We start from the raw sequence: 17731 nt of genomic DNA on the forward strand, positions 1-17731 counted from the left end.
ATACCTTGGGGACTTATTGATGAGGATAGGGGCTGGTGTGTGCAGGCTGATCGGGCACATCGCTACGATGTGTCCAGATCCCTCCTTTAACAAGCGGGTCAGAGCGTCTCTATTGCAGAGCAGTGAGCAGCGGGAGCCAATCGCAGCGTGCCACGTAGGTCGCCCGTATGAGGAACGGTACGCCTCTGGATGCATAGCGTCCGCTGCTGTCATGGGAGAGTACAGAGCCACAGAAGAATATTAGGCAGAAAAATAGGATGCAGAGCAAAACAAAAAAGGGAAGAGAAGCCAGAGACTCCCAAATGAAATAGAGACTAAAATGATGTTAAATAATAATAAATAAGGAATAAAAAAATAACAATAATAATGAATAATAAAGAATAAAAAATAAATAAATAAATAAAAAATAAAATATAAAAATTAAAAAATAATAAAAACGAAGAAAAAATAACAAATACAAAATACGTTGATATTTATAAATAAACGTTGCACTATATATTTTTTTGACGTGATCTTCTTTGGAATAAAGTTTTTGGACTGCTTTTGCAAGATCCTTGGTGTGCTGGCGAATATGTATCTATTTCTCCCACTGACACCAACAACGGGGCACAATTCTCCTGAATGATACCAACGATAGGGCGCTATTCCTCCCCCCCCCCCCCCAATACCAAATGTAGTGATGTTGACTCCTACTGATGCCTTAAATTTGCACTCCCGCTGGCCACAGTCCGGCCCCTCTAAATTTTGAAGGACAAACTAGCCCTTTGTTTAGAAAGTTTGGAGACCCCTGTTTTAAGTCAATACTAGGTGACTAGATGTATTACAAAAGATACTAGCTCCACTGATTCCCATGGCAATGACAGTTTGCCTGCTGGGATTGGTGGAGGGGGTTTTGTCAACTCATGCCCACAGAACTTTGCGAATCATAGTATTCTTTTCTGCATGTAGGGCCATCATTTGACACTGGAAAAAAGCTACAGCTCCCACACTGTCTTTCTGGAAAAGCCTGGTCAGTTCCATGATTCCCTTCTATAAACCCACTTACCTGTTTAAAAAAAAGTTTGATAATGTGTGGCAGGTATGGTTATCGTCCCCATCTACTACTGCTGATAGTTTCCAATTTGCCTCAGAACCATGAACAGTCCTGGCCCCCTTTTGCAGAGTGCCCCTTGTTTGCTAACCTTGTTTAGACCCTAGGTGTTTGCTGATCATTTACTTGAGTGATATATTGGGGACCTCTTCATTTTGGTTTAGAACAACTGGTGGTTATGGTTTTCTATCTATCCCTGTATTTAGTGCGGGGAGACTGCTTTTAGCTCTTTCTACATTTTTTGTCCTGATCGGGAATGTACTTATACATTTGCTATGAATCCATCACGTGCCAACTGAGCCTTACTGCTAAAAGAGATTGGAGGATGAGGAGGTTGTTTTTTTGTTTATATTAAAGCCTGGTACACACTACTAGTTATTTTTTATTCAACCCAGTGGGCTGAACAAAAAAAACAAAAATTGACAGCTAAGTTTAGAGCTGCTGTACTAACTATGCAACATTGTACAGCGATCTCCTCTGCTGTTCTATTGTGTTCTGACAGGGGGGCGGCCCCCCGCCAGCGCTCTCAGCTAATGATTGGGAGCCAATCAGCAGACCTTTTTCAGTCATGCCCCTTTGACAGAAGCTAGCCGAATGGCTGGCTTCTGTCGGTCCAGCTACAGTAAACATGGGCTGAATGTCAGATGGTTTCTATTGCACCGGCCGATGCCGCTAGACATTCGGCCCATGCGTACTAGCCTTTGTGCACGAGATGTCAGGTGCGCACACACGCCGCTGCAATTGGATGCAGCAGGAGTTGATCAGCGGGTCTGGCAACCGCGATGGCCGCCGGGACCCACGGATTGTTCTGTGGAATGTAAACAAGGCAGACCGCCGTTCTGTCACAGAGGGAGAGAGAGATCTTGTGTTTCAGCTAAGCAAAGGATTTCTCTTTTCCTCCTGTGCATCCACTTCCCCCCACAGTTAGAAAGCACTCCCTAGGAGCACACTTGACCCCTTGATCGCCCCTGATGTTAATCCCTTTCCTGCCAGTGTTGTTTATACAGTAACAGTGCATTTTTTTTTTTAGCACTGATCACTGATTGGTGTCACTAGTGTCACTTAAGTGTCAGATTTGTCTGCCGCAATGTTGCAGTCCCACTAAATATCGTTGATCAACGTCATTACTAGTAAAAACAATAAAAAAAAAAAAACGCCCCACCGCATTACAGTACCCCCAAGAGGTCAGGCAGAACGCACAGAGACCCTGAGCAGAGAGAGAGAGAGACCCCCCCCAGACTCACCACCCCACCAAAGATGCACCAGGAAGGCCCAGAACGTCTGCACAGCACGTGTCTGTAGTCATCTCGAACCTCATAGAGAAACCTGAGTGTCAGCACTAGGGTATAGGGAGGGGCTCCACCACCACAAAAAACACCTCTAGGGACTCCAAGAACATGGCCGCCATTGCTTTACAATTGGATCCACTGCAAAATGGCCATGCCGGGTGTACCAAGATGGTCACCGATCTCTTCAGCACATGTAGGCTACAAGAAAATGGCAGCCTACGGAGCTTCTAGGGGCCCTTGAGGGGAACCCCCCGCCTCCCGGGTGGGATCGACAGGAAGGGGGCGATGGGAGAAATAGGTAACCCCCCCGCAAGACCGATCATCCGGTCGCCGGCAGCACATCCACTCCCTCCCCCCACCGTCAGCCAACAACCAGTCCCATCCCCCAGGAGTAGCTCCAATCTCCCCAGTACTGAGTGGGGGGGGGGGGGGGGGGGGAAGGTCAGGGGAGGGGTGCATGACAGGACCGAGGGGAACCCAGGAACGTGAGGGTCCGACCGTCCCAATCACCCCAAAACCCGCCAGGGGGGGAGGGGGAACAGTTTACTCTCCATACCAGGAACAGGTGGGCGCCAACTCCTGACAGAACCCCTTGCTGCTGAAGTGGGGGCTGTCGGCCAAAAGGAATGCTGCGACTCGGGCCTAGACACGGTCGCATGCGACCTGGCGAAACATTTAACTCGCAGGGCCAGTCCTCGTCCGGTGGGACTATGTCGCGGCCGACCTAGCACAGAGTTGGGGTCTGCACGCGCTCACTGGCCGGCTGGGGTGACCACTGGATCTATATATGCAGCCCATCGCCCAGATCCGGCATAGTTGCTTGTAGATCTCACAGGAAAAAAATCTGGTGAATAAAACCTAACTAAAAAAAACTAGCTAGAAAAAAAAAAACTTTTGCCAGGACAAGAGATCCCAGCAAGGAACTAGGTCCTTACTCCTGACTAGGCAGATTAAAACTGACATTCTATAGCAGGGAGAGAGGGTATACCCCCTGGGACTGCCCATAGGCATAGCCAGAACTTTTTTTCTGCCTAGAGTCCTACTCCTGTAGGGGGGCAGCATAACCCTACTGCTATTGAGAACAAGAAGACTGCGTCCGTCAATGAACGCTAGAGAAAAGTAATTTACATTTAAAACACGCAATTGCAATAATTACAATATTTAATGAAAAAAAAATGTATTGAAATGAATTAGTGTCCTTATAATAATAATAATGTTGTCTCCACATTTACCTAAGGAAAGATGCAGATATAAAATGAAGGGGTCCTATCTGTATTGAGTACAAAGTTTCCTTTGTTTTTTTGTTCACAGCAGCGCTTTTTGACATACAATGTAAATTGTGGTTGCACTACTGTTATCGGGAAACAAACCTGTGGCGTCCAGCTGACCATAGTAATGAATGGCTGTATGTGACTACACACAAGGCAACACTTCTACTTGCGTACAGACGCTGATAGTCTAAATTCAGGTGCGAACGGGCTTAAAAATGTGTAAACTAACAAAAGCAGTGGTGTGCACCCACTTAGCAGTTCCCGGGAACAGAAATACGACTGCAATTTAAAATCTGTATGCAGAAAAGCACAAGTGTGCATGAGCCTTTATAAATTTGTTTTATCTGCCAAGGATGATAAATTCCATTCAGACTTGTGATCTAGGCAGCATAGACAGATTCTCAAACCCTACAGTAGCTTTAGCACAACCCTCGCCTGCTGACTGGACATGGTATAACAACTTTCTGCCTACCAATGTGGCCTTCTATTCTTGGTGACTGCAATCTCCCATATAGGTTAGCAGTTGGAGCAGAGGGATCATTGGTCACAATCCTAAACTCACCTCGCGGAGTGGTATGATTAGATTGCAAGCTTCCTCCTCCTTGCTGGCAAAACAGATATAGTTATTGGACACAAACATTTGACCCGAGATGTGCATCTTGGTAAACGGTGTCCACAGAGTGCAGTCTGTGTGTCCATCCAGCCTCTCATCTCTTGGCAGTCGGAAAGTGGAACGGTATTGTTCATTCTTTGCTCTGGCATCTAAATCTCTGAGAAGAGACACAAGACATTACCTAGATATTCAAGATATAGGAAAGATAATAGATGCAGAAAGGTGAGAAAAATAAAGTGTGGCTTGAAAAATATATATCCGGTAGATTAAAAAATGCTGTTTTTATAGAAAGTGACTTTAATATCCAGAAAAAAAGTACATTATATAGCATTATCCATATTGATGGCTGGTTTAAAAAAAAACAAAAAAAAAAAAAAAAAACATACCTTTCTGGATTTCTGGTAAATTAATTTTCTCAAACAAATTTTAAAAATGTAATAGTAAATACTGCCTGCTTAGCTCCACACACCAGTTCCACAGCACACACAATATCAGGTCACAACTGCTGTAGAGTAATAAAACCCACTTCATTTTATTATTTCTCTGACATTAGACATTATTTGGGTACAAAGGAAGACAGCTGAAGCATGGAGTAGACAAAGTAAACTGATAACTTATCGCTATGTATTTATGAATATCAGTTTTTTTAAAGCCCTTGGGCAGCTGAGCTCAGAATAGGGGAGAGAAAAGCAGCACAAGGAGCCAAATAGTTACTGTGTGCTGCAGTGCCATGAACATGCTGTTAGGAGGAGACAGCTGAGTAACAGAGTTGAGCTAACCAATTTGCTGCTTTTGCTTTCACTGTCCAGTTAAACGCTGGAGGGTGGGGACCTGTATATGTTAACTGCAGCAAAGGTAACTCAGGTTGGACGACATTCAGTACCACGGACGACTTGGGTGCTAATTGGAGTTATACACCACTTCCCTTAAACAGCTAAAGTACATAAAGTGGTTTAATGTAAGAAAACGGATTTGTCATACACACTGTGTTCTGATTTGGATGCTTTCAGTTCTCTTTAAGCCACAGTTTTACCTAGCTTCCGGCAATGAATGACTAACATAGGGTGAAAATAAGCAAAAAACAAAAGCAACGCTCACAGTAAATCCAAATCAGAAGTCCACAAATGTCGGTGCTCAGGCTCCAAATGTCCTCTAAATCACTCGTGACGGATACAAAAGCATGTGGAGAGCTGGCTCATCAGTCCAGAACACCTGCTGCCATTTTTCTGCACCCCAATTCCTATGTTTTCGTTCATAGTTGGCTAACCTTGTTTCCATGTCACAGGACCCAATCACAGGAACTGGGGTGCAGAAAAATGGCAGCAGGTAATCTGGACTAATAAGTCAAAATGTGAAATATTTGGCTGTAGCAGGAGGCAGTTCGTTGAAGGGCTGGAGAAACACATATCCATCATACCATACCATTTAGGGAGGCGTGTGATTGGCCCCAAATTTATTCCGCAGCAGAACAACGACCCCAAACATACAGCCAATGTTATTAAGGACTATCTTCAGTGAAAAGAAGAACAACCAGTCTTGAAAGTTTTGGTTTGGCCCCACAGAGACTTGATCTCCACATCATGGAGTCTGTCTGGGATTACATGAAGAGACAAAAATTTGAGGCAGCCTACATCCACAGAAGATCTGTGTTAAGCTCTCCAAGATGTTTGGAACAACCTACCTGCCAAGTTCCTTCAAAAACTGTATGCAAGTAAACCTAGAAGAATTGAAGATGTTTTGAAGGCAAAGGGTGGTCACACCAAATATTGATTTGATTTGATTTGGATTTCTCTTCTGTTCATTTACTTTCCATTTTTTTAACTGATAAAAATAAACCATTAACACTTCTATTTCTGAAAGCATTCTTAGTTTACAGCATTTTTTTACACCTGCCTAAAACTTTTGCACAGTACTGTATATGTCTTGACTTTCTCATACCTTTTTAGAGCAGAGATGTTCTTGAGTGGTCGTGTAGGTTTAGGTAGGTTCCGGTCTTCCAGGAAGCCTTCATTGTCTAGCAGTTGTCTCATGGCAATGTTAGCTAGCTGTTCCATCAGCTTGAAGGTCTCACTGATGTTAAGAAACATAGAGAAAAAGTACTCATTGTCGCGTGTGTTGACTTTGATGCATTCTGGGAAGAGCAGAGTGGCATTCTTCTCAAGCTGAGTCACATCAAGCCACTGAATGACCAAGGTTACTAAAAAAGTAAGAGGAAGTTATCAATGAAACATATTATATGGTTTAGAAAATATGTTCAGTCTTGTTTTATCAATATTTCAAACAAAACAACAGATTGATCAAAAGAAATCAAGAAAACATTTATACATATTAATACACACATTTAAAGGAGATGTACAGCCAAAGCTCCTTTGGCTGTACATCTATGGATCACAGGAGCGCAGTTTGTTCTGCACTTCTGTGACCCGTTTTTAGCAGAGCGCGATCTGAAGTCCGCTCTCTTCTGACGTCACAGAAGTTTAACCAGGCACCGCGACATCACAACAATGGAAGTCGGGATCCACCAGCCTGCCGCTCCACCCCCTCCACAGGTCAGTGCTGCAGTGAGTAAAGAGGGGGCAAAGCAGAGAGCTGCTGACTGACAGAGAACAGAGCAACAGGCAGTGTTCAATCGCTCGGTTCTCAGTATAGAGGCTCCTAAAGGACAGATGCTGCATCCACCTAGGTAAGTATAAATGGGGAAAAAGAAAAGAAACCTATCAATCTCTTTTAAGTGTTAACATCTTGGCTAGACCTTTAACTCTAAATTTAGGCAAAATAAATTGTTACCATATTTTTTCCGGTTAGTAAATCGTACAAGAGCTTACTTAACCCCTTCCCGCCTGCCGCCTTCTATCCTTTTAGGGTTCTAAACGCAGAGAGGTGGAGGCGGGCATTCGGATCATGTGACCACTGTGATTGGCTGTCACAGCAGTTACATGATCGAAAAGCTCTTGATCGCTAGTATGCATCTGGAGCTTTCCCGTAACCACTGGCTGCCATACTGGGAGCGCGTTCTTAGCACAGTAAAGCCCCCTTCTACACTTGTGCGACCTAAAAGTCATGCCATTCTGCCAAGATTTTGACTAGACTTGAAGCAATGCCTGTGTAATCTTGAGGTCTATAGACCTCAAAACACATCAAAGTCGGACCCAAAGTAGTGCAGGGACTACTTTAAAGTCATTATGACTTGAAGTCGTACAGATTTGAATGTTAATCACTGGAAATCATGGAGTACGAATTGTCATGCGACTTTGCAGTCTCAAGTCACAGGACAAGTCGCACAGGTGTGAAAGGGGCCTAAGTGTTTTACATAGGGCCACATAGCCTCTCAGTGTGAAGGCCCAGACGCCGAGAGGCCGCATATGTGCGTCAGGGCAACGTGAAGAGATTAAACATAGTTATGACCCTTATAATTTTCAACACTGTATGATTAAAAACTGCCCATTCTGTTAAAGGTGGAACTCCTGATTTCATATGGCAGGGAATCACTAACCTTGCTGATAAATTAAAGTGGCAAAGAATAGATTTCTTGACTGTTTTTAGATGGCCTGGTATTATAGATAATAATGCTATCTTTGGTGAGTTGGAAATTTGTGTCATTGTGATCTTACAGTACATTAATATGTTCTCAAAATGGGTTAATCGGCGGGCAATCCCACCATACACTGAATGTGCCATATTGTGACAACAGACATCAGAGAAGATTGAATAGATATGGTTGAGGTGATCTGGACATCCATACCATCTGGGTTTAATTTAAATCCCTTTTCCTGATCACTGGTGGCTACTGATAATTTGTGGGCAAATATAAAACATTTTTCTCGCTCCTGAGGCGAAATAACAGTTTGAAGTTCACTCTCCCATGCTGCTGTATATTTGGGTAAATTTGTATAAGCCAGAGACAAAAAAATTAATATACTTGAAATACAGTATGGGATGGAGGAGTGTGCTTTATCAAAAGCTGTTGGGGAAGGTTGAAGTTCAGAAATATCTGGGACAGAATGAACAAACAAGATAAGTCATTGCTTATTTCAATTTATTGAATAGGGATGGAGATGCATGACAAATCCCAACATGCACCTCATTTAAAGTCCCAAAAACCCCCCCTTTTTTTGCTTATAAACCAGGGGCCAGATGACTGTGTATATCCCGTTCAGGTCACCAGATAAAAGATAAAGGGTCAGCTCATAAGAGTTGAGATGTTCCCAATAATCCCTTTTTGGTCGCAGAACCAAAAAAGTGTTAACCTGTAAGGCGGGCAGGAAAGCTGGATTCCCAAAAAGAAGTGCGAGTCTCATAGAACCAAAATATTGTGAGATCTGCAAGTTTGTAACAGTCTGGTCCCACAGAGAAAAAGTTAGTTAAGTAATGTCGGGGAGACATCCTGTTGTGGTTCGGAGAGATGGAAAAATACACGGTAAGGCCAGGAGATCTATGGGAGTCATAAGATTTTCAAGTTGGACCCACTGTTGCATGGAAAAATGATGGAAACAATCAAAGATTCTAAAAACGACTTCTACGTTCTGATAAAGGGCCACTTTAGGAGCACTAGCTCCTCCTTGCATCTTGGGCAATGTAAGCAAACTATACCGAAGGCTACTATGCCAAAGAAATACGGAAAACATCTGTTGGGCTTTTGTAAATAGGACTGAGGGATTTTTACGGCAATGGTCTGAAATAAGAAAAGGAATAGAGGAATAACATCCATTTTAGGAACATATGACCCATCCAAGATAGTTGTTTAGTTTTTGTTTTTTTAATTAGTATCAGTGTCAGTTAGAGCCCCTCCTCCCCTACTGAAGACTCCTGGGATGTATGGCATCATTTGCCTAGACATGGAAACCAGAAAGTAACTGAAGAAATATAAAAAAAAGTTTAAAACAAGCAAATATGATATATTTTCTTATCCATTTACTAATGTAATGATGAAGGGCTGAACTTAAATGGGAAATTATCCTTCGACTGCAAAGAGAGAGATGGATTTGGGTGTGCGGCATTCCTGTTCCTCGTACAATTGATTGTTTCGGTGGACACAAGCTGAGTCAGCACTTGAGAAGTGACTATGGAGTGTGAAGCCTGATCTCATCTGAAGTGGCATGTGAAATATTTGACCTATGCAAATGAGGTAAGCTCCCAGTGCTTGGCCTGACTGGCCTACTCACTAAATGAGTCTTTAGAGAAAAGGCAAGTCCAGAAGTAATGCCCGGGGCTCTCCGCTTGAAAAGCATACTGCAGCTAACTTTTATTATAGCGGAGTTCATACTCCTAGGAAACTTAGCAAACAAACTGAGACATGCAGGTAGTGGGAAGGGTCATCTTGGACTGACCTACAGTTGTTTTTGTTTGCCAGTATCCAATCCTCCTGTAGGCAGCAGTATAACCCAAAAGTTATCGACTTCCTGTGTCTCACAATAGATGAGAACAGAAAATATTTTAAAGTGGAACTATAATTAATTTGAGCACAACAAACCAAACATGCAATTTAATTATTTTTTAACCCCATAGCTTCGAGCCTATGCCAACATGCAGCCCCGCTGGACTGGACTTTTTTCAGTGGGGCCTGCATATTTGCGTATCTCCCCCCTTTGCGTTACATTGTATCTCTCTTTGTCATAGCAAAGAGAGAGAAAAAAAGTGTGTAAAAAAAATATTAAAATTTAAACAAAAATATCTAGATCAAGGTTTGATCTAGGTCAGGGTAAAATGTCAGTATTTTTTTATTTTTTTTTTTAATTAGTATCAGTGTCAGTTAGTGCCCCTCCTCCCCTACTGAAGACTCCTGGGATGTATGGCATCATTTGCTCAGACATGGAAACCAGAAGTAACTGAAGAAATATAAAAAGAAAGTTTAAAACAAGCAAATATGATATACACTGGGTACGGAAAGTATTCAGACCCCCTTAAATTTTTCACTCTTTGTTATATTGCAGCCATTTGCTAAAATCATTTAAGTTCATTCTTCTTCCTCATGAATGTACACATAGCACCCCATACTGACAGAAAAACACAGAATTGTTGACAGATTTGTTGATTAGTTGATTGTTGCAGATTTATTAAAAAAGAAAAACTGAAATATCACATGGTCCTAAGTATTCAGACCCTTTGCTCAGTATTTAGTAGAAGCCCCCTTTTGATCTAATACAGCCAGGAGTCTTTTTGGGAAAGATGCAACAAGTCTTTCACACCTGGATTTGGGGATCCTCTGCCATTCCTCCTTGCAGATCCTCTCCAGTTCTGTCAGGTTGGATGGTAAACGTTGGTGGACAGCCATTTTTAGGTCTCTCCAGAGATGCTCAATTGGGTTTAAGTCAGGGCTCTGGCTGGGCCATTCAAGAACAGTCACGGAGTTGTTGTGAAGCCACTCCTTCGTTATTTTAGCTGTGTGCTTAGGGTCATTGTCTTGTTGGAAGGTAAACCTTTGGCCCAGTCTGAGGTCCAGAGCACTCTGGAGAAGGTTTTTGTCCAGGATATCCCTGTACTTGGCCGCATTCATCTTTCCCTCGATTGCAACCAGTCGTCCTGTCCCTGCAGCTGAAAAACACCCCCACAGCACGATGCTGCCACCACCATGCTTCACTGTTGGGACTGTATTGGACAGGTGATGAGCAGTGCCTGGTTTTCTCCACACATACCGCTTAGAATTAAGGCCAAAAAGTTCTATTTTGGTCTCATCAGACCAGAGAATCTTATTTCTCACCATCTTGGAGTCCTTCAGGTGTTTTTTAGCAAACTCCATGCGGGCTTTCATGTGTCTTACACTGAGGAGAGGCTTCCGTTGGGCCACTCTGCCATAAAGCCCCGACTGGTGGAGGGCTGCAGTGATGGTTGACTTTCTACAACTTTCTCCCATCTCCTGACTGCATCTCTGGAGCTCAGCCACAGTGATCTTTGAGTTCTTCTTTACCTCTCTCACCAAGGCTCTTCTCCCCCGATAGCTCAGTTTGGCCGGACGGCCAGCTCTAGGAAGGGTTCTGGTCGTCCCAAACGTCTTCCATTTGAGGATTATGGAGGCCACTGTGCTCTTAGGAACCTTAAGTGCAGCAGAAATCTTTTTGTAACCTTGGCCAAATCTGTGCCTTCCACAATTCTGTCTCTGAGCTCTTCAGGCAGTTCCTTTGACCTCATGATTCTCATTTGCTCTGACATGCATTGTGATCTGGAAGGTCTTATATAGACAGGTGTGTGGCTTTCCTAATCAAGTCCAATCAGTATAATCAAACACAGATGGACTCAAATGAAGGTGTAGAACCATCTCAAGGATGATCAGAAGAAATGGAAAGCACCTGAGTTAAATATATGAGTGTCACAGCAAAGGGTCTGAATACTTAGGACCATGTGATATTTCAGTTTTTCTTTTTTAATAAATCTGCAACAATGTCAACAATTCTGTGTTTTTCTGTCAGTATGGGGTGCTATGTGTACATTCATGAGGAAGAAGAATGAACTTAAATGATTTTAGCAAATGGCTGCAATATAACAAAGAGTGAAAAATTTAAGGGGGTCTGAATACTTTCCGTACCCACTGTATTTTCTTATCCATTTCCTAATGCTAGCAGTATAAGGATTAAATATAGTCTATGTTGATTAAAGCAGAACTTTGCTCTCTCAATGTGAACGCTTTTCAGGGGTCTTAATAAATATTCCCTTCTTAGAGGCCAAAATAAGAAATGGAAACATCATACAAACAAATCATAAATCAAAGATTTTTTTTTTCATCATGTCATAGTGGTTTTGACCTTTTCCTTATGTGCTGTGTTTTGCATTTCTTACTTGGCCCTAAAGAATGTGGAATATTCACATTTTAATAGAACAGTTTTCTTTTACAGTGCGTCCAGTGACTAATCACATTAATCCAGAATTCCTTTAATTTTTAATTTCATTATTAGGTACCCAAGTGTATCACAGGCACATATGGTTAAAGAAACAATCTTATTAAATTTATCTACAGCTGAATTAACCCCCATAAACCCATGCCACCTCTCACCAAGCTATGTATAGGGTAAAACAACAGGCTGTGTCTTCTGAACCATCCCTTCCACGTGGCAACATTTTAGTGTTTGACTGAATTACATTTTTAAGGTAGACCTATACTCAGATGTTAACTTACAAGTCTTGTTAGGATGGAGGCACCATAAAAGAAAGGCTGGAAATGGCTCAAGTTCTGATCGCATATTTAAAAGCTTAGGCATTTTGACACATGCTCACTTATAAACGACAGCATCAGCCAATTAGAACAGCATATAACAGGATCCAGGATCAGGTAAATTAATAATATATGTAGTACAAAAAGGAACATTCTTTTCTCACCTTCTTTCCCTAGTAAAAAAGAGTAAAAGCAGAGATGATTGACAGTGAGATACAGCCAGCCTTGCCTGGGGACACGTCCCTTCCAGTAACTGCAGGAGTAATAATTCACCAGTTTCTCCACCTCCGGCATACCAAACTGTTTCCGCATTTTAAGCTCTGCCTCCTTAAACTTTCCTGGGTCTTCATCATCCTTGGGAAGCAGGCTCTTGTTCTCTTCCGCTATGATGCCCTACAAAACAAGAACATGTATATTACTAAAACCATGACTGTAAAGATGCATTGTTTTCAATGGCAACAAGAATGGTCAGATCTTGTGCTTCATTACAAAGCAAACAGTTCTGAAAAACCTCTACTAGCAGAGTGCTGCCAAACAAATTAGCCTTCACACTACAACTTCAGCAGGTAAAATCCGAGATCATTGCAATCCAGGACTGTTTCCAATGTGCTAAACCTGTACAATCCTTTGCAACCAAATTCAGAAGGTTTTTCAAAGTGCTTCTGGGACTCTCCCCAACCTCCCATCATAGTCTCAAACATGGTGCAACCTCTCTTACTACAAGGAACGGTGCTCAAAACCTGGATTGCTCAGTTTAAATTCAGTGCTAAATGAAGACATTAAGAACAACAGGGATTTGGCTTGACACCAGCTAACACCGGCATTGTGGGGAATAGGCTCCACAAGAAGGAAAAACCTGCAAGTTAGCAAAAAGATAAGTATTTGTCAGAATAATTAAATATATCTCAATAAAACCAGCATGTTTTATGTTCCTCTGTTTTGTCCCTGAATGTAGCGGTCAGGTGTTCCATAAATTGAAAATCATAATACTGGCAAACAATTTTTATAAGGTGGCTGGGGATTGTTGCTCCCACATGATGGGGATGCAAGCCCTATCAGGATTTAACAGGTGTTTCAGTAAAGATTTGTGTTATCTTTTACTGGACAAAGGATTTTCGATAATCTGGCTGTGGCTCTCCTTAACTTGACTAAATTAGGGAGTGCTGCAGCCAGGTTTACTGAAAAGAGAGAAATCTATGAGTTTATGTATAATCTGCAAGAGCTGTAGCCAAAATGGGCGAAGAGCAGGGCAATCCCAAAAGATATGGAGTGTACAGACCTGGGTTCCACGCCGCCAACATAATGGGCTGTGGCCAGGGAACAGGGTTGCTAGCACGGACGGAGTCCGATACCAGCACGTCAGAATTAAAGTTGTTTCTGAATATTTGCTACAGAGTGAAGACTTGTGAGCGAAGAAAAGAATATGGTTCTTTTGGTCTTCCAAAAATGTGGTGTTCAGATCCCTTTCCCACTTCCGTAAATACGAAAGGTCCAGCTGGGATGATGCTGCAAGCAGGATGCTATAAGTAGATGGAGAAGGATTTCCTAATAGGCCCCTCCCTTGCACAAAGGTCTTCAAACAGGGTAAGTTGTCTACAAAAGCTTGTATGTGCCTGCTTCTGGTGACCTCATGACTGGGATAATATTCAAGAAGCTGCTGGAGAGATAAAGGAGGCACAGACCCACAGAAGGAACAAGCAAAGACAGGAAGGGCCCTTTGCCATCTAGAGCAGTGATCCTCAACCCTGGTCCTCGGGGCCCACTAACAGGCCAGGTTTGCAAGATAACTAAATTTAATCACAGGTGATTTCATTTGCTGCTCAGTGATTGCAGTATTCTAGTCTGCATCTCCCCAAGGTAATACTTAAAACCTGGCCTGTTAGTGGGCCCCGAGGACCGGAGTTGAGGACCACTGATCTAGAGCATTCCTCTGTAGCATGGAGAACAGTGGGCATTTAGTAAGAAACTGGATGAAAGTTCAAAATTAATCTTAGAAAATTTTATTTTACTGAAAGAGTAGTTGATGCTTTGAATAAACTACTGGCAGAGGTAGTGAGACAGTCAACAGTAACTGGCTTCAAACATGCTTGGGACAAACATAGATCTATACTCAGACATTAAAGCTAGCGAAACAAATTGGCAGACTCGATGGACTAAGTCGGTCTTTCTGCCGTCCCTTTTCTCGGTTTCTATGCAAGTTACACTCACAATCTTTTCAGACTAGCAGTCAGAGGCAGCAAAACACACTGCAGATATACAGCCATGAGGCTGCAGAACTGCAGTGAACATAGCCAGCATTCAGTTCCTTAATTCAGGTCCATTTCACCCATATGCTGCCATCCATCAGACACCATGTTTCCTACGGACAGTCTAATCGGCAGAGACACATCCAATCTATGTAAGAAAGAAGACAACATCACACGCAAAGGCTGGAGACTACTGCAAAGTGCATGTATATATAAATATGTATATACCTGGCAACTAAGGCTGGCTATACATTATGCAATTTTCTTTCCTTTAACCACAAGTTGAAGGAAAGAAAATTGCTCACAGTTAGTGTTGATGGTGGAATCCCTCCCACCACGTTATTGTATTCTGACAGTGGGGGGTTTCTCAGCCATCAGAATACAATGATCACTGCTGTCAGTTATAGCCAAATGGCAGTGACTGTACGAAAAATACCTGACAAGCTAGTTGTACTGAAGTCGATCGACTTCAGTACAACCAGCTTGGCCATAGATGGATCAAAATTGGGCAGCTTCCTGCTGATCTGTCTATGGCTGGCTTACCTTGACTTCAATACAACCAGCCTGGCCATAGATGGATCGAAATTGGGCAGCTTCCTGCTGATCCGTCTGGCTTAAGTGTGTGCAGTCTTGCTGAATGAACTCCGTTTTAAAATTAAAGAAGAGTGTTTTCTATAACTTATAAATAAAACACATTAAAAATATCTTTATACAAATAAACTTAGCATGTAAATAAATCTTTTATATGATGATATTATTGTTCATTTTCCAAAAATAATGTTTCATGAATTTGTAATTATTTAGTTCGCAGCACTCACTACACACAGAGTCAGGCCCCGACCCCTACAACCCTGGCAAACAGCCAACACCAGAAGTCTCAAAAAAACAGCCATGCTCTTGAGCATCTGTGGCTTAAGACAAAGCCTCACAAAGACTTCAACCAATATAAATCTGCCCTTCAGAAATACAATTCCTGCCTCCTCCCTACCAAGATAACCCATTTTAGCATCTTCTCATCCAGTCCCCATCAACTCTTCTGTACCTTTAACTCACTACTTCATCCTCCACCCACTATCTCTAACCAACACTAAAAAAAAAAAAAAAAAAAAAAAAATTGATTTAATTTGTGATGATATCTCCACTCTACAGCCCCCCCCCCCCCACTTAACACCCCATGTCCACAGGTACAGTCAACACTTCCCTTGCTTAACTTGGTACTATAGATGAGGTTGCTAAACTTATTTCTCCTCCTCAAAAAACATTACTCCTTTGGTCTACATGACTATGCTCTTCGTTGGCTCTCATCTCACCTATCCTACGCACCTTCAGTGTACAATTCTGCTTCCTCCTCTCCTCTTACTTTCTCTGTCGGGGTCCCCCCCAGGTTCTGTTTTTGGACCTCTCCTAATCTTAATCTACACCTCTTCCCTGGGTCATCTGATAGCCTCCTATGGCTTTCAATATCATTTCTACTCTGACAACACCAAAATCTCTCTCTCTACCCCCCAGCTCACAACATCAGTCTCCTCATGCATCATTAATTTACTGACCAACATATCAGTCTTGATGTCACATCACTTCATGAAACTCAATCTATCCAAAACAGAGCTCATAATATTTCCTCCCCCACATGCCCCTTCCCCTGACTTCTCTGTCAAGATCAATGGCACAACCATCTCCACATGCCAGGGTGCTAGGTGTAGTCCTAAACTCTCATTCAGCCCCACATTCGATCACTTTCCAAAACTTGTCGCCTCAACCACTGCAACATCTCCAAAATTCGCCCCTTCCTAATCAATGACACCACAAAGCTCCTATTCCACTCAATGTTATCTCTTGCCTTGCCTATTGCAACTCCCTCCTCATTCGCTTACCTTTAAATAGGCTATCCCCTATTCATTCCATCATGAATGCTGCGGTCAGACTTATCCATCTTACAAAACGCTCAGCGTCTGCTACCTTTCTCTGCCAATCACTTCATTGGCTGCCACTCACCCAACAACTTAAATTCGAAACAATAAAAATAACTTACAAAGCCACCCGCAACTTGCCCCCAGCTACATCACTAACATAGGTTAAAATACCAACCAAATCAGTTTCTTCATTCATCCTAAGACCTGCTGCTGTCTAGTTCCCTTGTCACCTTCTCCCATGTTCACCTCCAGGTCGTCTCCCGAGCCTCTCCCATCCTTTGGAATTCTCTATCCTAATCTGTCTGACTACCTCCAACTCTATCCACTTTTAGGCGATCCCTGAAAAGCTTCCTCTTCAGAGAAGCCTATTCTGTCTCCACCTAACAACTGTGCTTCTCTCCATCAGCTCATTCCCCACAGTTATTACCTTTTGTATCATTTGACCCTCCCTTTTAGATTGTAAGCTCTAAGCAGCCTCCTGTTGTGCATTGTATTGTAACTGTAATGTCTGCCCACACGTTGAAGCGCTGTGCAAACTGTTGGCGCTATATAAATTCTGTATAATATTTATGAAAAAAGGGGCAGCCACACTTGCTTACTACAGGGCTTGACAAATTTTCTTTGAATCTAGGAGCCAGCTAAAAAAAAAAGTCAGGTTTTTTGGTAGGACTCCGTGACGAGCCTGCTCAGGGGAACTGTCAGATTTAACGTCTGCAGTCATATATTGTTTTTGTGAAGAAGGCTGCACATAGGGGTGGGCGGGGGCAATGGGTGAGTGGTGGCACATTTTAGGGGTGGGGGGGGGGGGGGGAAAGCTTCTTTTTCAAGTCTTCCCAGAATCAGGATCGGACAATTCATGCACAGAGCTATACGCCACACTGCCATACATGGGGCTAACAGTGTTAAAAGAGGAAAACCTACGCTACTGGACTATACACGGTATCAACAGCCACGTGAAAAAAAAAAATAGGATAAACAAATATCTACTATCCTGTTTTTAATCACTTTAAATATTCTCATAATGAAAAAAAGGGGGGGTGGGGAGCGATAATCCCACCTATTAGCAACTTGCACTTTGTTTTTTAATAGCATAAGGCACTTTATTAGAGAATGATTTATATATTTTTTTATTTTCATAAGTAGTAATATTTGATACACTGCACAGG

At 42.5% G+C, this 17731-nt stretch overlaps 1 protein-coding gene across 2 annotated transcripts in view; it reads right to left on the minus strand.

The window, feature by feature from the left end:
* TBC1D9B (TBC1 domain family member 9B) overlaps positions 1-17731 on the minus strand; it is a 147952-nt gene that overhangs the window by 84052 nt on the left and 46169 nt on the right. For both annotated transcript variants that reach the window (XM_082253132.1, XM_082253131.1), the window contains exons 4-6: positions 12571-12799; positions 6202-6460; positions 4213-4420 (exon numbers count right to left, since the gene is read on the minus strand). In XM_082253132.1, coding sequence (XP_082109258.1) covers positions 4213-4420; positions 6202-6460; positions 12571-12799 — 696 coding nt within the window. The remainder of the gene's footprint in view (positions 1-4212; positions 4421-6201; positions 6461-12570; positions 12800-17731) is intronic.

This window comes from Pelophylax lessonae (genome assembly GCF_965119305.1).
Source record: "Pelophylax lessonae genome assembly, chromosome: 4".
Lineage (NCBI taxonomy): Eukaryota > Metazoa > Chordata > Amphibia > Anura > Ranidae > Pelophylax > Pelophylax lessonae.